The sequence below is a fragment of the Vigna unguiculata genome, chromosome 5, assembly GCF_004118075.2.
Source record: "Vigna unguiculata cultivar IT97K-499-35 chromosome 5, ASM411807v1, whole genome shotgun sequence".
NCBI lineage: Eukaryota > Viridiplantae > Streptophyta > Magnoliopsida > Fabales > Fabaceae > Vigna > Vigna unguiculata.
This window is the reverse complement of record NC_040283.1, coordinates 46,200,277-46,220,980: the sequence shown is the minus strand read 5'-3', so window position 1 is coordinate 46,220,980 and position 20,704 is coordinate 46,200,277. Positions and strand designations below refer to the sequence as shown.

Here is a 20,704-nt window from a genome sequence, read left to right as displayed (position 1 = left end):
CCCTCTTGCTGCTTATATAGCACACCGTCACGGTGGCATAACCGACCCCAACATCATAGTGGACTATAAAATAATTAAACAAAATGATATAATTCATAGAATAATGGGTTTCTAATTCGATTTAGAAACAAATTTGAAATCTAATAATCCAAGCATTGCGGCACCGTGTGGCGGAAGAGTGAGGCATGGAGCTGTTCACATGCACCAAGGCGTTTTCAACATCCTTCATTCCTTCTAAAGCTATTTAATGCTCTGACGTGGGTAGTAAGGAACGTGCTTTGCATGTGACCACGACTTCGATTTGGGGTCTAATGGTTCTTTTGTTGATCCAATATTTCCTACAAATCGATAAAACTGCAGTTTTCTAAGTGAACGATGAGTATTGTTATGGATTCAAGATGCGGCATGTGCCATCTGGGTCTTATCTCATCGCAGTCAGCGTGGATCAGGTTAGTTCCATTATTTTTATTATGTTGAAACCACAAACATATGCACTGAATAAATTCCCAATGATCACTGAAACAAAGCAATAATATGCAAATTTTTGGTATTCCTAGTCAAATGGAAACAAAGAGAAGGTAAACGTAGCTTAGTTATTTCATGAATAATAATAATAATAATGGACTTGTTCCTTCGTTAAACATACTTTACGATGCTTGCCTTAATGCAACTTTGTTGTAAAGCTTTTGACTGTTTAATATAGTTGGATCACACATTGGGAGGTGATAAAAGTAAACATGAGGAGGAGAAATAAATACGTTAACATGTGAATTGGGCTATAATTTTCGTATAGGCAAAATAAGCAAAGTTAGAGGTGATTTTTGTCGGCAGGAAAAGAGAAGCGTTTTAGAAATTATAAAACGAGTTTAATTGCAGTTCAGCAGGCGAAAGCAAGCTTAACTAAAGAGGCTTTTAATTTATATGTCAAGTAAATATTACTTCACCTCATAACATTTCCATCGCATAAACGTTTAACTCAGCATGCAACCATTCCTTTTTCTTGTGAATGTTCTCTAAACACCGTGTTGTGACGATGATGAGTAGTATTAAAGCGACGTCGCAGCTTCCAATATGCAACGCTAGAGGTCAAACAAAACTCCGCAAATACTAACACGTCTTCAGTTTAAGTAAGAAGTCTGCTTGAGTGAACATCAAGTTAATTAGTTCGTAATAAAGCTTTTTGATTTTGTTGTAAAATTATTTATCTTTAAATCTCTTTTATTACATTTACTTTCATCTTCAGATGACTTAGGCGTAGAGAAGAGTATTACACTGCAATACTCATACGCATTTAAAAAGAAAATGCCTAGATTTATGTTTGACTAACACTAATGGATTTTGGCCAATAATTTTAAATAATAGTTTCAAATATTCTGATGTTTAATATTATTGCTAAGCTTCTTTTCCTCTACATACTGTACAACCCTAGGCTTTATACGTAGAAAAAAGTATATCCTTCTTGATTACTAATAACACTAAGTCATGTTTTTCCTCCCAAAGAGAGAAGTGTTAAAAGTTGCGAATTTAAGATGGAATTGCGAAAAAGGAGGCTACTTTGTCCCTATTAAGATCCCTCTATGACAAACAATTTTAATTTTCATTATGATATTCATTAAATTCTAATATGCTCATAATTATACTTATAATTGTCACTTCACTCAAACATATAATTATGAAAAATAATTATTGAAGATATGTCAAAATTAAGAAATAATCCTTAGATCCTTTGATGATCATATATATATATATATATATATATATATATATATATTAAATAGTAAAATATTTATAATTATTTTAAACTTGGATGCTATCTTTGTGATCAAATAACATTAAAGAAATAACATTAAAGTTTTGTTGCTGTTACAGTTGGGTGTTGTTGTTGTATATCCACTCATGCACTGCTATCAATTTCACCATAAGGCTTACTCAAGATCATAATAACTAAATATTAGAGATTCAAAGAATCAATTAAAATATAATATTTGTTTATTAAACATTCAATAAAATAATTTTAAAATTTTTTATTAGAATCTATTAAATATAAAACGTAAATATTATATATCTTAAATTCATAACTGAATTTTATATTTTATATAAATTTTATATAAATATTTTTGTATTTAGAAACGAATAGTTGAATCAGTTAATTAAAATTATTTCAACGTTGGATATACATGTAATAACATATCAGCACACAATAGTATTGTTTGTGATGATGATTATATTTATTTATTTTTTAAGTTTAAGGATGAAATTATATTAAAATTTAAGATAATGACTATATTTAATTTTGCATAGTTTATCCGTTAATCAATTAAATGAAATATTCGTATTGGTAAAGTGGACAGACGGTTGAATGATACCATGATGTGTATATTTGCATCTTTCCAATTAAATTTAATAGTTTCAAACTGTACTTATTTTCATCGAGCGAAACTCTTGAATAAATATTATTGTTATGGTATTATATTGGAGTCCATATTTTCTACTGACTTTTTCTTTTTCTTTTTTTTGTTATTTTGTTGAACATTAAAATACATTGGATTAATATTTTAAATATTTTTTTATATATTTTAAAATATCAAAACTAATGATAATCAATGCATTAGAAATACATAAAAGAGAAACAACAAAAAAAATTCAGAGAATCCAAATCCATTATATTGTTTTTAATATAATCTCATTCTGAATCAGATATAATCTTTTACAAAGAAAATTATTTCTTTTTAATTTTCATGGGGAGTAATATCAACTTAAATCTCACAATTAAAAAATAAATTTTAAATTTTGCTTTTATTGTCTTCATTATAAACTATCAACAAACGTTTTAAAATTTTTGTTTTAGCTGCTAATAAAAAAATTGTTCAATTTTAGTCTTACATTTTTTTTTTGTCTACATGATCGTAATACTATTAAAAAATGATGTAATAATGATATTGATAGTCCACTCGTAAAAAAATAAAGCCCAAACTTTAAAAAAATGCACATGATTATTCGTCAAACGCCAATCTTATAAACAGATAAAATGTGATTGGAAGGGGTGAAATTTTACTATTAGGTCTAAAAACAAAACATGGAGAAAAAATTAGGTACCAAACACACACATGTATTAAACCCAGTTACAAGAAAACGGTGTTCACATTCTGCACAGTTATGGGTTTATATTTGTAAGGCACGTGAACCTTTTTCGTTAACGGACTTTAAAATTCCTTTTTTTTTTCTTTTCCAATTTGTTTTTTCGTTCTCATAGTTTCCATATCATCAAATGACCTTTTTGTCCTTGTCAATTTTGTTTATGTGTTGTGTCATAAAAAAGTTTAATGATAAAAATATTTTTAATTGTATAAATTAAAGGTAAAAATAGTTTTTAAATTATATAATTTGAAAATAAAAATAACTTTAAAATTATATAAAATGTAAAAAATAACTTTGATGTATCTAAAAGTAAAAGAACTTTCAGATTGTAAGTAATTTTATTTTTAAATTACACAATTCAGAAACATTTTTAAGAATAAAGGAGAATTTTCATATTTTTTGAACTTTTTGTCATCTCTTGGGCCAACTTGTTGGGCCGTTTTTTACCATAGGCCCATGACCTTAACCACCGCTAGCAAGGGTGGCACCGCCATTTATTTTAGACATCCATAGAACATTATGTATATAATTATACTTTTTCTGATTAATTTAAATTTCCCTAACAAAATCTTAAATTCAAAGTTCATGAATGAAAAAAAAATTATTAAAAATGTTATAATTCCAACAGAAATTAATTTTTAATAAAGTCAATAAATACTTCATTTAAAGTTAATGAAGTTGTTAATGTTGTAGGATTTGTATAACACGCGACATTTGTTTTATTAACTTAACATGTTATTATGCAGACGCTGCAAATACATTTTCTAATTTTATAAATATATATTTTTTAATTATGAAAAACACTCTGACCCAAACCAATAGAAAAATAACTTTATTATATCCTTTTCAATAATTGTGAAGAAAACGACTTCTCTTATTATTTTTTATTCAATGAACTCAAAAAGTGCCTTTATTTCCGTAATTTTGTTAATTATTATTTCAAAGAAAAAGGGTTTTGCTATGCAAAGCACCATGTCCCAATAAAAGAAACTTAAATTTACCAATTTTATTTTAACGAACCTTTAATTTTAATCCATAGAAATTCATTTCAATAGTTCATTTTGTTAGAAAAAAAAAGGTTTTTAACATTATAAATTAAGTTATAAAAATATGAATTGACCAAAAAAATTCCATAAATTATTTTGTTAAATTATCAATGTTTATCATTCATTGTGTAATATTTAATTACAAATGTAGTTTTAGGGGTTTGAATTGTTGAATGCAATGTAACGTTTTTTCTTAAATCCATTGATGAAATAGTGAATCTACTAAAAAATTGGATTCTTTTACAGTATTTATATTTTAATTCCAGTTTCTAAAAAAAAATTACTTTTTTAATACCATTAACAAAAGAAAGCAAAAAAGAAATGCCATTTCGATAAAAAGAATCTAGACAATATACTACTTTATAAAGTTAAAAGTTAAAGGAAAGATTTTGTAAAATTTAAAACCAAAATAAACAAACATTTATAATGCGATGAAGATTTATTCGGCAAAAGATTCGCCCGACAAATTATTACAAAATAAATGTCAAAAATAAATAATGTCTATTTCTTGTGGAAGTTTATTGATATGAACATTATTACATGGAATAATACTATAAAAATAATTCGTAAAAATAAAATCATTTAATTAAAAGTTTTAATATACAATATTTTATAAAAGCCGTCAAATTAATTTATATTTATGGTTTATTTCATCCTTTTTAAAATAATTTATTTTATTTCTTATATATATACACAATTTTTTTAGTTCTTATAATAAATTTTAAAACAGCATATCTAAAGGCAAATAACTAAAACAATTATTAAGTATAAAAACCAATAAATAAAGTTTGCATATTGATATAAAAGTGAAATGAATAATTAAAGATGAAATCTAGTTGTAATTAATGTTTAAAAAAGTGATTTAAAAATCTTACAAAGAAAGATATTAGTGAGATGCAAAAAGAAGAACAGGAGGGCAAAATTGTAATCGTCTGTGTAGCATGAGAAGTTCGTCCCGTACAAATTCTATGTATAGTGGCCCAGTGGGTAAGGAGTTGCAGAAAATCTTAATTCCTTAAAAGGCAACTTTTTTTCTTTTTTCTTCAATTTTTTTTTCAAAAAAAAAAAAAATAATACCCTCTCTCTCATCTCTCTGCAGTTTCATTCAATTCCGCCTTCAATCAAAACCCCTCTCTGCTTTCGCTCTCTTATCTCTCTCTTCCATTTCCTTTCTTCAATCTCACCACTATCGCTTTCACCTCTTTCTCTCTCTCTGGCTTCGATTTTGATTTTGGTTTTTTTTTTTTCCCCTTTTCGTTTGGGTCGATGGTGTTGGGCGTGTGACGGTAATTGGCGGGAATTAACTGTCAATTCCGATAGGCCATAGGTGGAAAGGTTGAAACTTGAGGCGTTTGAAGAAAAGGGGTTATCGTTTCGTCTTCGATGGCGAACCCATCTGGGAACCATCAAGAACACACGCACGTGTCGTCTTCTGCTCCAGAAACTTCAGGTGCGGCTCTCGCCATGAAGCACAACCCTGGCATCTCCCTCGATTGGACCGCCGAAGAACAAACCATTCTCGAAGATGGACTCTCCAAGTGAGTATATCTTTTTCTTTTGTTTTGTGTTTTATTTGAGTGTTGTTTTTTTTTTGGAGGAGATTGGGGGTGTTTTTTTGTCTTTTCTGTATGCAATTGCTAAATCTTATCTTTGTGGTTTCATATGATTGGAAGTGGGTTTTGATGGCTTTCTTTGCCGAGCTGTGCTTTCTAGACTATCTCAAGTTCATAAACAAATCGAACTCATTTTCCTTTTATAAAACGAGTTGAATGAGCTAATTTCTTCCCCTAGTCTAAACATTAATTGAGTTTAATATTTTAGCCTCAACTCAACTATGTTCCACTTTGTAGTTTTAATTAATTAAGATTTTCTTTTTTTATTATTCTGTCAAATTCAAAAAATTAAGTACTGAATCAAAAATATTATTGCTATTATAATTGCTACTGCTACTACTGCTGCTATTATTATTAATTATAAAAAAAAAAGACAAGCTAACAAGCCTAATTAATGTGAACTTAAAAGCTAAAGCTTGTTGGCAACGAGCCAAAATGCAAGCTGTCTCATGAATTCAGTTAACTGATTTCCAAGTCGACTCATGGATGATCCTTTCAAACTAAGTTTTCAGTTTGAGTCTAAGAGTATAAAAAAATCCTAAACCAATTTGGGATTTTGGTGGCTGTTCAGAGCCTCATTCATAAGATGTTTATATTGTATTTTTAATGTCATCATCTAGTAAATGCCTGCTCACTTTTGTTTACACAAAGATTTACTAGAAACTAGGACAATCAAAAACTGAATTGTGTCATATGCATCTGTGGAGATATCTTCTATAAATCGATACTTGACTCGTTGTGGTTGTGATGGCTATTTGAAATCATAACAACATAGGAAACTGACCTTTTGAAATTAATATTATTTTCAAAATCTTTATCAGTAGTGATATTTAATTATTTGCTTAAATAAAAAAGCTTGATTTTCTATGTACTTAGATTGTACGGTAAATTCTTTTTTGTTGTCGTCCTATTTGATTCCTTCCTTTGGATGAGAAAGTGTGCATTTGTGAAGTTTTATATGGGTAGTTTTAGTCATTAAATTAATGAAGATTCCAAATTTCTCCTCTTAGGTATGCCTCAGAATCCAACATAGTTCGCTATGCGAAGATTGCCCTACAGTTACAGCATAAAACAGTTCGTGATGTAGCACTGCGAGTCAGGTGGATGAATGTAAGTTAAATACTTGTTGGTTGCTGTCTAAGTTGTTTATGACATTCTGAAAACCTGTTCCCCCTAAGTTGATAAGAGTGCTGTTATATCAGGTATAAGCATATATCTATATGTATGTACATCAATTTCTTATCGGTTGGATCATATATCTACAAGGTTGGAGGCTATCACTTATCATGATTCTTTTTTAGAAGATTGCCATAAAAGTGTTCAAAGGTTTAATGAGGGTAGCTCATGCTTGTGCAAATTTCTTGTTTGATGGACACGTCAAAATCTATTCTTAGATTTGTTGTTGCATGATTGATATCAACTGGATATTGGAACTATACATTTATAAATTTGACCAGGTGTTGGCCTGTTATGCACTCCCTCGTGAGTTTTTCATGACCTGTTCTTCAGCTTAGATGAAAGATTCTTAATAAGCATTCTGAACTACGTAAGATACCTGGTCAAATTCTTCAGGACTAACCATAATTTTGCTTTTGTAAAGAAAAACGTCAGTGATGACTGGATCCACCATTAGCATGGTGTGAGATACCTTTTTTGATAAGTTCTTAAAGACTGATTGCTCCCCACCCTTTATATAATGCAAAAAGAAATAAAAAAGCTTACTGTTATTTTTGGGATTGCTTTATACTCAGTGTCTGTGATCACTTATTATAATGACTTTTATTTTTCATTTTCACGCAGAAGAAAGAAAATAGCAAGAGAAGGAAGGATGATCATAATTTAACTCGGAAAAGTAAAGATAAAAAGGTACTGCTTTCATTAATTGGATACTCTTATAATTATTGTATTAATTTTTAGATTGTTTTGTGTTCCACTCTTATGCATGCCTAAAGAGATGCCTTTTTAAATGTCTTCTTGTAATATATGAATATTGGTTGTGTTTAAACCTGTCTATGTGGGTGAATATATCCAATACTTGGTGCCTTATGCTTGCTCATGCTGGGATCCTGGGACTCCTAATTTCAAGTTTCAAAATATACATATTTAAGTAAGAAATTTGTCTTTAATAACCTATTTTTATGGTAAATTCTCTTGATAGTCTTTAGATTGGTTCATCCTCTTGTTATGTGGATCAAGAGCTTACGTCTGGACACTTGCTTCTGTAGATTGCTTATAACTGTTGAAAAGGCCTTTCCTTAGTTCATATAATGTATCCTACAAATCATCTCTTCTCCAGAGACTGGCCTTCTATTTTCATTTCATTTTCTCCTTGTATTATTTTTCTAAAAGCAAATGAAGACAAACTTTTAGAATTCATATGCAAGCATATACACTTCATTACAAATTATTAGTTATTATTTTATTTTTTTGTGTGGTGAGACAATTATCACGCTTTTGAAATTTGTGAAGATAATAAACTTATCTAGAAGCTCCTTTTCTCAGAAAGCTAAAGAGCACAAAAAGAAGCTTTGCTGCATGTCATGATAACAAAGTGATATAGTCCACTTCTTTTTACATAACATTGTTAGCTTCTGTGACAATAATATCCCCTATTTTCCAAATCTGAATATCCAAAATTATTTAAGCAGTAGGTATTCTTGCACCTTCTATTGCCGGATTTCTTGAAGTTTCATTTCCAAGGAGAAAATGTTGCATGAATGTTTCATATGGAATTTGAGTCTGCTTTCAGTGTGTTCCTTTTAAACGCGTGATGATTGCTCAACCAATTGATGGTTATTATTATTGTTTAAGTTTTGGAATAGACTGTTTATTGTATGTGTTAAATTTTCTAACCAGGAATAATATTGAATGTGATTTTGTCTCCTCATTTCTTTTACTCTTCAAATTAGGTGATAATTTAGCATCACGGATGTTTGAAATACTAGGAAAAGTGGAACAAAAGAAAAGTAAAAAGGAAGAAAGCTAACTAAGTGTCATTGGGTTTGTGAAATACTGGAAACACTAGGCTCTTTCTTTATTGTTTATATTAATGTTCAATCGGACTTTAGATGCTTAGCGAGTTATATCTGGTTTCCAGGAAAGGGTTTCTGATCCTGCAGTAAAGTCATCTAACTTTGCTGCTCGGTCCAATGTCTCTCCTTATGCTCCACCAATGATTACAATGGACAACGATGATGGCATCTCTTATACAGGTTCAGTATCTTAGTCTAATACCTTGTGAATTTTTTCATAGATTTGGATGTGGTGATTTGCACCATGCAAAGATGACAATGCAGGCTTCTATGCCTCAATGTCTTACAGGAACTTCTTTCACCTTTGAAAAATTTAGTGTACTCACTTTGTTTCTTTAAACGTTCAAACTTCTGTTTTTGAATTTGGATTTCTTTTTTCAGCAATTGGTGGTCCCACCGGTGAGCTATTAGAGCAAAATGCACAGGCCTTGAATCAAATCTCCACAAATCTTTCTGCTTTCCAGGTGAGTTGACAACAATTTTAACTGATTTTCCCTATTTTGTGGGGACAAGACCACCTGACTATAAATTGAATTTCTGAGTCAGACTTCTTATGAATGCTTTTGTATTCACTGTGTGGCTGTGGGTGTTGGGCAGTTTATTTTTTCCTAGCTCTCTTTTGACATTTTCTCTGCACACCCTTCTTTTAAATTCATTTCATTCTGGTCTTTCAATTCATTTTTGTGTTTTCTTATCTTCGTCAAGAATTCTAAGATCTAGGATGTTGTCAGAGGCACTGGGAGCCATATTTATGGTTTCTTCAATTATAAATTTAACGGCAATAAAACAAAGGGAAAATAGATATGAACAATTATATACTTCAGTTATTTTCTAATTTTATCACATTCAATATATATTTTGTTCAAGTGTTATCACACAAATGGATAACTGAAGCAACATTTATAAACCTGCCTTAATTCTGAAGGCAATATCACAGAATTAAGTTAAATACCAAATACAGAGAATGAAGTATTAATATCTTATATTAGCAGAGTGATAACAACATTTCTATGGTCCCCGAAAATTTCTCGTGTTTGTTGTTTCATATCTTGTGTTAATTTAATCAACAATCTAGCATGATTGGTGTTCTAGTTTTTATTTTTGGATCCGTAAATGGTGTTCTAGTTTATTGCTGTTGGAAACGGTTCCATTATAAGGGGTATTTTTTGTGGTTTTAAAGCTAACCTGGAGATGATTTTTGTTTCCAGGTACAGGAGAACATCAATCTTTTCTGCCAAACTAGAGACAACATCCTTAAAATTGTGAACGAGTGAGTTGTATTTTTTTTTTGGTTCTTTTCTATGTTTATTCTATTTGTAAGTGCTTTATTTGTTTCTCTTTTTATATTGCGGTCTATGAATGCTAGCTTGTCCTTTCCTATTTTGAGTATAAAGAATTTATAATCCAAAGTTGGCATTTTAATGAAAGGAACAAAGAATTATTTGAGTGTAATTTTGACTTTAGTGGATTTTGATTTTTGATGTTAAAAGCTTAGTATTTATGTGTTTTCAGGTTAAATGATTCACCAGAGGTGATGAAGCAAATGCCACCTCTTCCTGTGAAAGTGAATGAAGAGCTAGCCAATTCCATACTTCCAAGAACAGCTCTCCCTCCACAATCATCATAAACATTCATTGCATATTTCTACCTGCAATAACTTCCAAACGCCAATCAACTTCACCCAATATTTACTTTTGGAAAAAAGAGAAAGCAAGAATGAATAATTATTGTTGATAATCATCAAGTTGAATTAGTTTCAAAATAATTTTATTTTATTTTATTTTTCTAATGTTGGTTTCCCTGCTTTTTGTTCCCTTGTTGGCCTAACTTAGCTGTACTATAGGAATTATTTAGTATTCTTGGTATTAATTGAGTTAAATTTAGGTAATTAGGTCAATAAGCTGTGGTATAATTTTATTTATCGTTCGTTATTTCTGTGGGTACATTTCATTATGCATATTTCATTATATTCTTGTTAATAATGGTGTTTTATGAGGGTCGTTTATGAAATTAATAAATATAGGATTGTATTACAAATTATGTTGCTATTGTTTTTACCGTTGTATTAAATGATAAATAGTTTTAACAGATTCTCTTTCACATTTTGAATACGTGAAGTGTCGTTTTCTGGTGTTATAATTAATACATGGGGACATGGCAGAAAGTTGAATTGTGCAGTCAAATGCGTATTGTCAGGTACTTTCTGGCAACCTTGGAATGGCGGTGCTCGCTGGGGAATCACCATCACCCACATATTTATTCTTCTTCTTTTAATATATGCTCTAGGGGTTTTCTTTCTGCACCACCATGGGGTGTGAAATACACAATTAATGCCCAATCTGTCCGTTAATTATATGTTTTAAATATTAAATTAATTAGGTAAGCAGTAATTATATTTATTAGATAAGCACTTCCAAGTCATTTTAACGGAAAGGCCCTTGGATTCCTCTCTTTAGCTTTTTTTTCTTCTTTCAATAGCGATGTTTTTAATTTTTTCACATGATTGAATTTTGTTTTTATTTTTATTTATAACAATATATAAAGATAATTTACTTTTTTTATCCATATTTTAAAATATCAATTTTATCCTTTAAAATATAATTATTTATTAAATTTTTGATATATTTTACTTTATTTATCAATGATTATTCTTTCATATTTTTGATATATTTCACTTTATTTAATAAATATAATTTTATTTTATATATTAATTTAATAATATTATAATATTATCACATACTAATATAATATCACACATATTTAAAAGTTATATATAAACAAATGTATACACTGATAACGTTTTTGTTTACATTGATAATTGTTAATGTGTAGTAGATTTCGAAATTTAATTAGTAAAAGTTTCAATAGAATTTCGAAATACATAACAAAAACATATTAAGCGCTGATTTATGAAATCTAATTTAAAAAAAATAAGAAAAATATATTAAGAGCTGATTTATGAAATGTAGTTTAAAAAAAATATCAGATTTTGAAATTTAGTTCAGCGGTTTAACCATCTACTAAATTTCAAAATTTGATTAAAGATTCTCTCAAATCTTAATATTCAGGTAAGGATTTTTTCAAATTTCAAAATTAACAAAATAAAAATTATATCAAATTTGGAAATTCAGCCAGTAAAAGAAAAAAAAAAGTTAAATCCGTGTGGTGAAATCCGTTAAAAACTTAATTTGTGGAGTTATTTTTAATTTCATCTTTATCATTTATTTAGTATTATTTAAATATGAGCCTTTCAACTCATGTTATAATATAAATATTTCTAAATTAAAAGGATGATGTTTTGATTTTCATGTTTGACTAATGTGTTTAATATTATTTATTAAATTTTTACATAAAAACATATTAATGTCTAAATTATTGTTTCAAAAAATTAAATTATTATGAGGATGAATTTTACATTAATATCGCCTTAGAAATTAATGTAAAATATTTTGCACAGAATATGTTTCTATTATTGTTTTATTAAACAAAGAGTATAAAACAACCTTTATGATACTTTTAAATCTTCAGATACACATGCAGAGAGAAGTAATTAAATATCTTAACGTAAAAAATATCTATCAAAATAAAAATTTTATTAAAAAGAATAATAAATTATAAAAAAATTTGCATACCGATTGTTCTATCAACATTTACGTTACAATCTTGTTTATCAAAAAATATAAAAAGAAAGAAAATAGTTTAAGAGATTTGGTTAAAAAATTTGGTAAGATTAGATCATAAAATAATGTGTCTGTTATACTATTTTCACATATATTTTTATATTTTATTTATCTATTTATCAGTTATTAGTTTTATTTTATTTCTTTTCGATCAAATATTAATCTTTCATATTTTTTTAGATAATAATTTGAATAAAATACTCTTTATATCATTAAATTATTTTAATCGTTTATAATAATCTAAAAAAGAGTTACTAAATTGTTTCAATTTAAATATCTTTTTCGTCATCATTGTCGTAGTGTTTGTTGTGGATGGTCCTTATTTTGACCGAATGTTTAAAATGGTCCTCATCTTCGCAATTCGTGTTTTATGTGGTCCTTTACTGTAACGCCTTTTAAATCAGTAACAGAGCACTGTACATGTGTCACTGTTCATATTAGGGTGTGTTACATGTACTGTACATGTGTGGTAATTAGATAGTTGAGGATAAATAAGTGAGTTAGGGTTTTAATAAGGAATGTTTGGGCAGTTCGTGAGTTTTGGCAATCTTGTTCCTCCATTCCCAATTGGTGTTGCTGCAATCTTCTTCTTCCTGCAATCCCATTATATAGGTATGTCACGGTCCCAATCTTTCTCCTTTACCTGTGGTTGTAATCGTTGGAGGAGGCAACCGTGTTGTATCACTTCGTGTACTGTTGGTGGTTCAACGAGAAATGGATTAACCTCGATTTGTAGCTGCGGAGAGATGGCAACTTTGAGGATAGAAAGAACTCCAAAGAATATTTATTTTTGTGTTAATAACAAATTAGTTTTAATTTTTGGTTTATTGATATACAGAGTGGTGGTTCCAATAATGTGGGCTGCAACTTTTTCAAATGGTGGTGTTGATGAAAAGGATGTCATCATCATGACACAAAGGAGGCAAATTAATAATTTGGAGAAGTCAATGAAGGTTGCTGAGAAGAGGCTACAATTAGTAATAGAGTTCACTTGTGTTGTTATTGTATTGTTCGTACTGTCATCGTGTGTAATCTTTTAAAGTCTAATATGTTTTGTACTATTGTTAAATGAAGAAATGAATTAGTTTGGTTATGTTGATATTAGTCCCAACCTATTCAAAATGACATCTTAATTTTGAGCATTGAAGTAAGTGATATTGATCTAAGCTTGGGAAAAATTAAATTGATCTAAGTCTGGAAGAAGTTAAATTCATAACATTAGTTCATCCTCATCAAAATGCACTACATCAATGTTTGGCAAAAGTGAAATTGAACGAAATTTAAGGAAATTTAAAATACATATAATTGCCTACATGGCCTCCTCCAAAAATACATCAGAAATTCCAAAAAAAAAATAACTAAGACGTTTGTAGTTGCTATCATGACCTCCTCATAATATGTAATTTCATCCTAAACTGCTGAGATGGTTCGTCTGGTGCTGGTAGTGATGTTGCTGAACTCTCCACTTCATTCCTTGGTGGTTGAATTGTTTGAGTTTCAGCAGTTGGTGCATTCTCAGCAGTTTGGGCATCTGGTGCAGTCTCAGCAGGTGTTGCAGTCTGCTCATCCACATTCTCAGCAGTTTGGGCATCTGGTGCAGTCTCAGCAGGTGTTGCAGTCTGCTCATCCACAGGCTTATCTGGACAATTGTTCCTGTTATGTCCAATCTAACGGCATATGCTACATTTTTTTCTATGACCTTCTTTGTTGATTTGTGTGTTATCCTTTCTCAACTCCCACTCTTCCAAGCTTCTTTTTTTCTTGGATTTTTCTGGTAAGATCCTCTTATGTGGTGGATGGACGTCAGAGTAGGGAGTTCTTTCCCATAAGACTTCACCATTGATTGGAAAAATAATGGATTGATATATTTCTTCGTAGATAGATCTCCTAAAGCAGATTGGTATGAAGTCTTCAACATTGACATTGATGAAATTCATGTCATGGCAGCAAGGGATAGCAGTCAGAAGTCATTTCCTGCAGTTGCAATGTTGAGCATCCACATTCACTGTGTACTTATCTCCAACCATGGATATGTGCCTCACTTCAAATAGTTTTTCTCCTGACTAGCTGCAAATATCATTACACATATCAACATATCAGTACACGAATAGATTGATTGTGTTAAAAAAGACAAAAACCTAACCTTGGGATCCAATATTTGGTTAACTCCTTTTCCTTATGTAGTCTGTCAAGGACCTTGGGACAGATGTTTCCTTCAAAAGTTGTAACCTTTTTTCTCTTGGTGGCCCACCTTTTCATTAAATAAACTTTGATTTCCTCGAGCATGGTGATTATGGGTTTGCCTCTTGCATCCACTATGACACTATTAAAAGCTTCAGTCATATTGTTGACAATTGTGTCGCATATGACTCGACCACTAAATCTAGACTTGGATCAGAACTTGCATGAATAATAGCGTCAGTATTGATATCAAGTATTTGTACAGAAATTAGGTATTTGTACATAAATTAGGTATTTGTACAGTAGAGATACCTTGGAGGTATAACAATAAGGTATCTGTAAGCATCAATATTGAGGTCTTTAATTGTTAACATCACTCTTTCCCAAGTTGCTGGGTGTGTGCTCCTAGCAGCCTTCCACATGACTATCTTTAATTTTATGGCTAGAGAATCTTTTTCTGAAATTTGCATACCTGTGTTCACCCGTACTTGATTACTGTTTGCTCTGTCACAGAATATTTTTTCTGCTCTGCAGACATATTATTACTCATTCATCCTGCTGTTGATTGCCTTGTCATTGTGCTTTGAATTCGAACCATATCCATTTGTTTGGAGTAAATTCCTGTTGATCTTTGAAGCTGACTTGCAAGCTGCATTAGGATATTTTTTTGAAAGCTACATCACCATTTCTTGTTTTCTGTGATTAGGCTCGAGTGTGTCTCTTATCATATTTTTGCAGTCTCTATGTTAAATATTGATTCCTGGTGTTGTGGTGATTTTGACCATACCAATGATTTTGACCATACCAATTGTCTTGAATCAGCTTTGGTGTATTCTTCCAGTGTTATTTCATATAGTATTTTTGTTGACTGTTTGACTGGCAGTTTTAAAGGTATAGCAGTTAATTCCATGTTCAATTCTATTCTGCCTTGGCCAATTTGTTTTGCACTGATTCTTTTAGTTTCTGTCTAATTGGCCAACTTGAGTGCTTCAGACTCCCATCCATATTTCTATGTTAATGCACTGGGTTATATTTGATTCACAGCGCTGCCTTGATTTTGCCTTCATTTGAGGTTGCAAACTATTTCATATTCTTGATTTTGCCTTCATTTGAGGTTGCAAACTATTTCATATTGAATGGTGTTTGCTGATTATTAGTGCACTGCACTGCCTTATCGTTTCTTGGTTTGTCTTTCAATTTTTTTTTTGTGGTTGAGTCATTTGCTTTAAACATGACTGTGCTGTTGCTAGTTGATTTGAAGTGAAATTAAAATTCTTTGAGCTGTGAATTGTAGCAAGATTATAAGATCAGTGTGACTTAGCTCTTGTAACAAGAGTCCATGATTCACTTATATGCAGAGCAGTGTTGTGTTATGTATTCTTATGTTTTCATTTAATTAATTTTTGTTTTAATTATTTTTTATCGCTGTTTTATTAGGTTTTGTCATGTCAGGCGACCAACCTCAACCTCAACCTCAACCTCCCCCATTCCATGTAGATGTTGCTATCCATTAACAACTTCTTTCGTATGTTCGGGAACTATCAGTTGAGATAGAGCGGTTGCGTAAACGTGCACATGAGCGGGATACAGAATATGCTGAGGTACAACAACACAACATTTAAACGAAGTCATTCAACAGCTGAACATTGCAAATGAGGAGAAACACGAGATGGATCGGCAGAGAATGAAGCGAAGGGATGCCATTCAGATATAAGTAAGCTTCAGAAATAATCTTCGGAATGAATCTCTGCGCACGTGATCTCTTCCCACAATATCCTTCTGAGTAACATTTTTGAATCATTGTTGATAATCCCTCGGGAGAAGTGTACAGGATAGAGGATACATGTATAGTTTTTGTGACAAAAGTTGCTGAATAAATCACTCAGACAAACTTTCAACGAGTGCTAATGTTTTGAATTAGTTGTATCTTTATGCCTTGAACCAGTACTAGTTGCTGTTTGCTCTGTCACATAATCATTTTTCTGCTCTGCAGACATATTATTGTTAATTCACATTCTGTTGTTGGTTGTCATTGCTGTATTACTGTGCTTTGAATTCGAACCATAGAATAAGAATGAAACAATAGTTAGTTTTGCTTTGGCACACCAGTTTATAAAAAGAAACAATATGGTTAAGAATTTATTATCTGAGCATATATTTGAAACATTTGATATTCGTAGTAATGTCATATATTTGAAACATTTTTGGAGCATATATGGTTAATAAACAATAAGGTCATATAATATTCTAAATAATGTATCCGTAGTAAGGATATATATTTGAAGCAATCACATTATCTAACTTTATACATGCAACATACTTATTATATGGTATACATTATACTTATTTTAGTTTAGTTGTATTCATTTATCTAACGATAGAAAACATTTTCAAAACACTTTTGCCTTCCTTTCTCTTTTCTATTTACAAATGATATTTTAAAAATTATTTATTAATATTAATATCTTTTACGACATATTTACATAAATTTATATCAAGTGTGAATATTTTGAACATTTTAATATTAATTCCTTTCTATTTTAAAAATAAATGTATAACAATAAATTTTTAATATTAATATCATTATTAAAAATTATGAAAGAAGTTAATCAACATTCAAGTTTAATATTAATTATATTAATTTCTCTAAAAATATAAATGTTAGATGGTGAAAAAAAATGTAAATAGTAAACAATTTAAAACTACAAATAATAGACCACGTAAAAAAATATAAAAAATAGATTTGCCTAGTAGTAAAGTTTTTATGTTTTAGCACAAATTCATCTTTTAAACTCTTATTTATAAACTTTGCTTTGAAATAACAAATTGTAAATTGTACAATTAACTTAGTAAGTGATTTTAGTTGAAAATACAATTGCATTAAATACAGTAAATATTTATTTTTAATCTAGTAACGATGTTATTATTCAATTATTTATTTATTGTCTTACACCATATTTTAATTAGTATTATTATTATTATTATAATAGTGCTAACATGTTATTATATTATTATTGAATATTATTATGAATTATAACATATTATTATATTATTAACAACCAGCAAATCTTTTGAACTCTTTATTTTTAAGACTTTGTTCTCAAATATTATATTATTTATTTATTGTTTTATATCATATATTTATTTTTTATTATTTTTAATTATAATTACTCACATATTTTCATTAATTCTTTTTAATTATATATAGGTGATTTATTATTATTTAAATTATCTTATTTATTTAAAACATAAATTTAAAATTTAAAATAAACATACAATCTTCCTGTGTGATTGAATAATGAAGTGAAGATTTATAAATGAATGCAAATAAATATAAATAATAAGTAACCAATAAATGGATAAATCAATCAATAAATGAACGGTAAATATATAAAAAATAATGACATTTTGAAATTCTGAAGTAACCATATAATTCCTTCCTAAACTCTAAATTTTAAAGACTCAAATGATAAGGTCCAACTAATTCATTGAATAAATTGAATAGATATGTCTGTGTCATTTGTTAGTATTTCAATTATGTTAATACTTATTTAAAATTCAGAAAAAAGTGATTTAGAAATTCAGAAACAATGATTACATAACATTTAATACAATAATAAATAAATATAAATAATAATTAAAAATAAATAAATAAATAAATAAATAAATGAAGTTTGTAAAATAAATAAATAAAAGACTTAAATTATAAAACTATCCTTTTGGATGACTCCTTATAATTTTAGCAGCTTAAAACTAATAAAAATTGGAAGTTTCATCATAGTTCCAAAACAGATAATCCAATGTACACAATATATTAATATAGTCTTCTCAGAAAATATGACTATACAAAATATCACTTATACACTTAAACTAAACTAATAAACTCTATACTTAAACTGACCAGGGTTAAAGCTCTCACTGGAAACCTCCTCCTTGACCTAAAACGATGGCTCCTTATCCTCAAGAAGTGCTTTTGACACTGCAACCACATCTTCTCCCACCGAATAGGTGATCATCGCAAAAGAAAACATACAACACAAGACAGGAACCCAAAAAGCAAGGGTAAGCTAATCTAATTAAAGGAATCATGCAGTTCAATTATAAACAGAAATCATGCAATCTTTCTCATTATCACCAGAATCATATAGACCACCAAAAACACATCACATATACATGACTCTAGACTCAATATCCGGATTATGTAAGCGACATTGGATCTCTTGGTGGCTTGCACCTATGACTCGTTTATCACTTTTCATTCCGATATAATATACATGTTTTATTTAAAAATTTTAACATTAATGTGATGTTATATTTATTTTATATGAGATTATATTACATCGTATACATACATTTTACTTTAACAAAGACACGTGTATATGCATTTTATTTAATGTAATATATATGTGTTGATATCTACATGTTTTTTTATTTAAAAGATTCACATCAATTTTATGCTATATTTATTTTGTACAAGACCATATTACATCATATGCCTACATTTTACTCAAGCAATGACATGTGCATACACATCTCATTTTAATATAATATACATGTGTTTATATTTAAAATTTTTATTAGTTTCATGTTGTATTTGTTTTGTATGGGACCAGATTACACAATATGCCTACATTTTACTTAAACAACCATGGAACACACATTTTATTTGAATATTATCCACATGTGTTTTTATTTAAAACTTTTAACATCAATTTCATGTTGTATATATTTTGTACGGGATCATATTACATAATATGCCTACATTTTACCTTAATAAAGACCGGTGCATGCACATCTCATTTAAATATAACATGCAAGTGTTTACATGTACATGTGTTTCTATTAAGAAATTTTTAAGTTAATTTTATGTTTTATTTAATTTATACGAGACTATATTACACAATATGCCTATATTTTTTTTAAGGACTCGTCGATATGCATTTTATTTTAATATAATATAAATGTATTTATATCAACACATGTTTCTATTTAAAAATTTTAACATAAATTTCGTGATTAATTTCATGTTATATATATATATATATATAATTTTTTTAGGAGACCATATTATATAATATACCTCCATTTTACTTTAATAATGACTCATGTTTAAACATTTCATCTTAATATAACATGCAAGTGTTTATATATAAATATATTTATATTTAAAAATTTTAACATTAATCTTATGTTCTATTTGATTTATTAAAATAACATCCATACAAAAATTTTAATATTAATCTTATACTTTTTACATTGGTACTGTTTCTTTTGATTAATTAAACTAAAATCAAATTTTTATACTTCATTACATAAGTTATATAAGTTATATATTTAAATAATAAATTAATCGTTTTAAATAATTAAACAAATAATATTAATTATTTAAATAATTGATTAATATATAACAACGATGCATGGATATCTTACCAGTCGAATAACTACATATCTATCCAATTAAATAAATACGCAGTACGATTAGTGGTAGGATAAAATATATATATATATATATATATATATATATATATATATATATATATATATATATTAACAAATATAAACACTCTCACATTTATGTTCGTATTTTTTAATTTTTGTAAAAAATTAAATTAAAATTAATAAAAAATATATAACTAATTTTTACAATAATTATTAAAAGTTAGTTAAAAAAATAAAATATATATACAAAAGAGAATTTTAAAATAACCGAAGAAGTTTTTAAAATAATCGTTAAGGAGAGAGTATTAGAATAACCATAAACTATTTATAAAATAATAATTAAAGATATAAGTAAAAATATAAAATACAGATAGAAAATAAATAACTCTCTTTTGTATATTATTATAGACTACATTCAAAATAACTATTTGGGAAATAATGTAGAATTCACAAATAACGGTTAAACGGGCCATATATTCCACTAAACAGTTAAACGGTTATGTATTTTTGGGCTTAATCCATTAATATTAAGCGGGACCCATTTTAGTGAAAAATATGAATGTCATTTAATCACT

General features: G+C 28.7%; 1 protein-coding gene across 1 annotated transcript; it reads left to right on the top strand.

The window, feature by feature from the left end:
• Positions 1 to 5,178: 5,178 nt before the first annotated feature.
• On the top strand, positions 5,179 to 10,782 carry LOC114183180. Its single transcript, XM_028070102.1, has 7 exons — positions 5,179 to 5,722; positions 6,808 to 6,907; positions 7,598 to 7,663; positions 8,895 to 9,009; positions 9,211 to 9,293; positions 10,038 to 10,099; positions 10,342 to 10,782. Exons 1-7 carry the CDS (start codon positions 5,568 to 5,570, stop codon positions 10,454 to 10,456), a joined length of 696 nt encoding a protein of 231 aa, XP_027925903.1. The 5' UTR covers positions 5,179 to 5,567; the 3' UTR covers positions 10,457 to 10,782.
• The last annotated feature ends 9,922 nt before the right edge of the window (positions 10,783 to 20,704 follow it).